A 6,129-nucleotide genomic window follows, 5' to 3' on the forward strand; every position below is an offset into this window, starting at 1 on the left:
GCAAAATGGATTTGGTTATGGAAGCCTGCCAGGGAAAGACATTAGACAACTTCAAAATATGTGGTACAGTTTGAATTAAAGCTGTGATAGATTTCTAGCAAATCCAGGGCTCAGAAGGACAAGGCACAGTTTGTGCATGTGCCACCAGACTGTAAGCACTCCACTGGCCTGCAGATTCCTGGAGGGCAAGGACGATGTCCAGCCTCCAGCTACCCACAATGCAGACATCCAGTAAGCATGTGGAGTTCGGCCTCAACTCTTTCTGGAATGAGGCAGGGCATGAACAAATGGATGATGTGAAATAGTACCTGAAATTCCATGAATTTATTAGAAACTCCACCCCACCATTTGTGGCTAAAACAAACAAAATTTCTTGTTACTTCTCTGAAAACTTGAACATCGTAACTCCGCACTAATATCTGGATGTGTGAACTTCACAGAAATCTCCAATGCAGATGAGAGGCTGGAAGCAGTCCATGAAGTGCTGCTGCTGCTGCCTCCTGCCCACTATGAGACCCTCCGATACCTGATGATCCACCTCAAAAAGTAAGCTGACACTGCGTCTGCAAACCCTGATCTGCCCCTGAGGCCATTAGTGCGTTAGGAAAAGCAGCAACACTTCCCCAGCCCTGGTCAGCAGCAGCGCTGACCCTCGCTCTGTGCCAGGAGCCACTCCAGGCATGTTCCTTGTATCATCTCTATGAGGTGGGAACTGTCAGAGGCCTCGGGCTACACGTGAGATTGCTGAAGCTTAGGGGGGTTAAATATGATGGCTGATCCAAAGAGGTAAAGCCAGAATTGAAACCCTGGCAGGCTGACCCAGAGCCCATGCTCTGTCTTAACCATTTGTCTACACTGCCTTCACATCTGTGCCTCCCTCCGACACAAGCCCTGCACTCTGTGTTCTGTTCTCCCCATTGCTGCTTGCCCCAGTTCTGGACCCCGAGCCTGTCTGCCTCCGGGAGAGCACATTCCCAACCTGTTCTCTTACGAGTTCTCTGTCACGCGTAACAAGTGGCCCCAAAGTTTAGTGGTTCAAAACAATAAACATTTATTATCTCATAGTTTCTGTGGGTCAGGAACCTGGGAATGGGTTAGTAGGTGCTTCACATTCAAGGTCTGTGCTGTCAGAGGCAATCACATCCGAAGGCTTGATGGGGGAACATCCATTTCCAAGCTCATTCACTCATGTGGTTGTTGGCAGGATTTGTTTCCTCAAAGGCTGGTGGACTGGAGGCCTTATTTCCTTGTCACCCTTAATTCCTTACCATTTGAGGCAGGAATTAAGGCAGCTCAGAATCCATAGGCAGCTCACAAAATGGCAGCTGGCTTCCCTCAGAGCACGCAAGCAAGAGCTCCCAAGCTGAAAGATGGTCTTTTTGTAACCTAATCTCAGAAGTGACATCCTATTGCTTTTGCCATAGTTTATTTGTTAGAAGCAAGTCGCTGGGTTCAGCCCATATTCCAGGGGAAGGAACTCCACCAGGGTGTGAATTCCAGGAGGCAGGGATCCCTGGGGACTGTCTCAGAGGACGCCCACCACACTCTGGGTGTCTATGTGAGAGTGTGTGAGACAGAGGTCAAGATGTTTGGATGTTTACAGGACACTAGAGCCTCTGGTTCCAGACTCTTCTCCCTAAACCTTGTGTCTCTTTCCTTCGCTGTATGTATATAATGAGGTCAATGAGTTGGTCTTACAAGACTGGAGGGATCAAGGTACATCTGTGTGCCTCCTTGTGTGTTTTTTGGTAAATACATGTCAGCAGCCCATTCTTAGATAAAATGAACCAAAAATTGTCTACATTGACCAATTTATAGGTCTACTTACTAAGTGAAAGGAACCAAATTGATGATACTGTATTAACACTGGGTATGGAGGTTTTTATTTTTCTGCCTTATAAAACACACAAATATTCTTGCCCAGCTTCAGAGTGACCAGAGATGGTAACATTTCACTCGTGATATTTCCATTTTGATTAACTTATTGAATTTAATAGTACAAATAATTTTTGGATGAGTAATAAACTTATAAATGTCACATCTGGCTTTTAATTAGCTATAAAATATTTCTTTCATTGTGATCATTATCCAGTTGTTACAGTTTGGAAGGCAAAATACCACTATCGGGAAAAATGCTGACATCTAGCTGAATCTTAAATGCCAATAATTTCATATTTTCATTGTGGTGGATTTGATAGTCATCTTGTTTGGTCAGGTGTAGTGCCTGACTTAACAGGGAGATGTGTGCACTTCGATAGTAAGGAATGTCCTCTTCCCAACCTTCTTAGCTTTGTAGCGTGAAAATGACACAGACTGAGTTGACCTTCCTAAAATAATGCTAAATGGCTAATCCTAATTAGCTCGAAGGCAGTAAACAGAAAGGGATGGCCTTCTGTGCAAAACCTAAACACATTTTAATTATATTTTGCTCTAATTTAGAGAACCTACTCCCTTTTAGATCTATTACGAACATTCTAAAACCTAAATTTGTGAAAGCAAAAATCTGGGAGATTTTCATTTTATTCCACTAGGAAAGTTAAGAAGCCAACTTTGGAGTTTGAATTTCATTTTTAGAGGCTCTGAAGTTCTTATCTGGATGTTGAAATGATGATTTTTAATTCCAACAATACTTACCGCTCCAGACCTCATCCTGTGGGAACTAGAAATAATGTCCACTGCCTTCCAGCTTGGCCACATTCCAGCCTGTCCATCCCATGATAACGGCCTGCCTCTTCCTAAATTCACGGCAGCCCATTCTACAGGCAACCTTTCTCCTCTGACACTGGGCCTGCCAGCAGACAGGGAATCTGCCCTCGGCTCCCCCACTCTGAGCATACAGACCAGCAGGGGGAGAGACAAGAGGAAAAAAAGATGCCCGTGTAAGGCCCACATATGCACCATGGCCCAGCCAATAATCTGCCGCCCCTTCAGAGCAGTATTCCTTACCTCATAGTTCCACATGTATTTAGTAAGGAGGACTGATTTTCTAATTTTAAAAATTGTGTTCATACTAGATTCATATAAATAATTCACATCCACTGTCTGAAATCAATGTCGACAATTTAAAAAGGAAACAAATCAGAAAATTACCTCTTTAAAAATACCTTTCTGCTGTTCTAAGTCTCAATTTTCTCCCGCAATTTCCCTAACCAGAGATGTTCTTGGGACTTAAGTGTAGAATCAGTATGTAAATTCATTCTCTTGTCTACATAACGTCTCTGTGTATGTGTGTTACAGGGTGACTATGAATGAAAAGGACAATTTAATGAATGCAGAAAATCTGGGGATCGTGTTTGGGCCCACCTTGATGAGGCCCCCCGAGGACAGCACCCTGACCACCCTCCATGACATGCGGTACCAAAAGCTGATTGTGCAGATTCTAATAGAAAATGAAGATGTTTTGTTTTAGTCCGTCAGGGAAATGAGCTGAATAGCCCCAGCCCCGTCTAAGTTGATAAAGCTAAAGGAATAAAAACATTTCTTACACTTGATTTGTTTTTCAAACAAGTGGCAGAATTTCCTGGACCACAGTGGATCGCCGAGTCAGGTACTGTGTCTCATAGACACGCGCCTTCTCCACGCGAGAACAACAGGGGTGAGGGTTTGCAGACCCCCTCGCCTTGGGTCTTTTGCTGTGCCTCGTATGTGTGTCTGTTTTGCTGGAAGAGTGATTAATAAATCTTTCTTTAACTTATTAAAAAATAACGTAGACCTTTAAACTTCAGTCTTACCAGTAACAAAAGGGAACTTAATTCATAAAGGTACTTGATACAGGTATACATTTTCCACTTACAAAAAGGAGACAATTCTATCTGTTAAATGTTAAATGAAACCTATATTGTAAAATGTATTTTTATTTTACCTGCAAGAATGTTATTTTATTTTAGCAAATAGAACTCAATGCAGTGCATTGATTATTGCCCTGTGTCCCTTGTCCCATGTTCTTGCTGTGATGCCCTAAAAAAGTTGACCACGAATGCAGTATTATCTTGACATACCTCTGTCCTCATCGGTGCTTTTCAGTGACGTGCCACCTGCCACGTGTGTTCCTGCTTTTGATAGTTCTTGCTCTTAAGCACTGGCATTCTGCTATTGCATGGTGTAGTTTATAGCAATTGCAGGATGGTCTGAAACATCCACAGATTTTCTTTCCATAAAAATTGTGTGAATTCCCAAAGTATGTTTTGTAATTGGTCATAGGTTTTCCGGATCATGCATATCGCCGAATGTGATTGCTTTACGTAAAATTATTTGAGGACACTGGATGTATCTGGGCTGTGTAGAAAGTTAGCACTTTTCCTGTTTTCTTTTCAGCCAGGCCCTCTGAATTCATCTGCTAATGGCAAGTTGTATTTTTGCCACATGTCTGTATTGATGAACAGCAAATCTGCAGAATAACTGTTGAATTTTTTTTCCTTTTTGTTTTATAAACAAGCCTATTTTAAAAAGTGAAACTGATTAAAGTTGGTTTTTACCAAATCTTTGTTCCTTGAGAAGAAAAGTAGCTCGGTATGGATAATAATTTAATATGATTTTATTTCTATAGTTCCATCTTCTTGATTATGTTTATCTTAGCATGACCTTTCACACCAAGATTTCTATATTTTGCAACGTAAGTGAAATATTTAAAACATCCAAAACTGTAAATCTAGATTTTTTTTTAAATCCAACTACAATGTCATTTCCTCTGATTGTCCAAGATGATTCACATAATTGCTCACCAGTCTTGTTTTGAAGTGACCGTAAGAGAATGGCTGTGTGTTCAGCGGAGCTGACAGGAGGAGCAGAGTGCGGCTGCCGTCCGGACGGTCCCAAGGCCGTGCGGATGGACTCCACTGCACACGGGGGTCAAAGTGGCTTGACCTGGTCCCTGCTGTTATCTTCCCTCCCAGCTGTACAGATTTGTTTGTTGTAGCTTATGTACTTCTTGATACTGTCAAAAAATTATCTGGAAATGGTTTTATTTTGTGAAGTGAACAATACTTTGTAATTTATGATAGTGTAAATGGAAGGAAAAGCATTACATGTATTATTAAATTCTTCTGTCTATCACTTTGGAGTGTGTGCAAGAAAGTCATGTGGGGGATGAGGGGCGGGGATGGGGGAGTCTTCAAAACGTCGTTCCCAGATAGATTTTTGCAATAGATTTTCTGTCCTCACTGAAACACGGTGAGAAAACAGAAGCATCCCATGGAGTCCCCCCCTTCCTCTGCTAGCTTCCTTCTAGAAAGACTCTGATGCTGCCTTCACTTTCTCTCAGACCTGCTGCATTGATGCCCTCCACGCAGAGGCAGAGTTTAGAGCCAGTCACCGCTTCAGGACAGCAGAACAAGAATTTTGGAGGCAGAAAGCCCCAAGTTTGAACCCCAGATTATTACTCGCAGTGAATATTTCCGGCTGCATATAACCTTGGGAAGTTTGCTCCCCTAAAAAACTGAGGATAACATTCTGATTGTGATGTCTTAAATGTATAATCTAAGGTAATTAGGATAATTAGTAATAGTTCTTTCTCAGTATTGCATTTTTAAGAGTGATGACTTAGAAAGGGAAAGGATATAACATGGGGCAGGGAGGGAAAAAGCATGAGAAGAAAAGGATTTGTCCCAGGTTAAATCCAAGTCCAAGTAACTGAGGGATATTATAACGGGGCTCTGTAACGGGTGATGAGGTTCACCTGACTCCTTTTCTCACGTGGGATTCCAACACCTGATCCCCTCTGCCCCGCGTTAGTCTAAAGGCTGCTCGCCCAGGCCTGTCTTCCCCACCATCTGGCAGCCTGACACGCTCCCCTTATCTGGCTTGAAATTCCTGCTATTACAATAACTGTAGTAGGGAGACTGTAGCAGAGGCAGCACTGTTTCCAGAAACCACTGTTAAATGGTCCACAAGTGAGTTGTGGGAGGTGGGAGAGGGGCAGTGTGCTGAGGAGGGCAGGAGACCTCTTTGCTTTCTCCCGCTGACATAAATGGGCATTTCAGATGACCTGGTCTCCGTAGCCGGGAGGGAGCGCACAATGCAAGGACGCAGTCTAGACGGGAAAAGGGAGGCAGAGGTGAGGCCAAGGGAAGGGTGGTGAAGGGAGCTTGAGAAAGCAGCAGACCTACAGGTGAAGGATTGCTGGGGCTGTCC

At 43.2% G+C, this 6,129-nt stretch overlaps 1 protein-coding gene across 2 annotated transcripts in view; it reads left to right on the top strand.

Moving 5' to 3' along the window:
* The window catches only part of CHN2 (chimerin 2), a 292,015-nt gene extending 286,956 nt beyond the window's left edge, over nt 1-5,059 (top strand). For both annotated transcript variants that reach the window (XM_045564214.1, XM_045564215.1), the window contains 2 exons: nt 441-546; nt 3,238-5,059. In XM_045564214.1, the coding sequence (XP_045420170.1) occupies nt 441-546; nt 3,238-3,409 (278 nt within the window). In that variant the 3' untranslated portion in view covers nt 3,410-5,059. The remainder of the gene's footprint in view (nt 1-440; nt 547-3,237) is intronic.
* The last annotated feature ends 1,070 nt before the right edge of the window (nt 5,060-6,129 follow it).

The sequence above is a fragment of the Lemur catta genome, chromosome 11, assembly GCF_020740605.2.
Source record: "Lemur catta isolate mLemCat1 chromosome 11, mLemCat1.pri, whole genome shotgun sequence".
Taxonomy (NCBI): Eukaryota; Metazoa; Chordata; class Mammalia; order Primates; family Lemuridae; genus Lemur; species Lemur catta.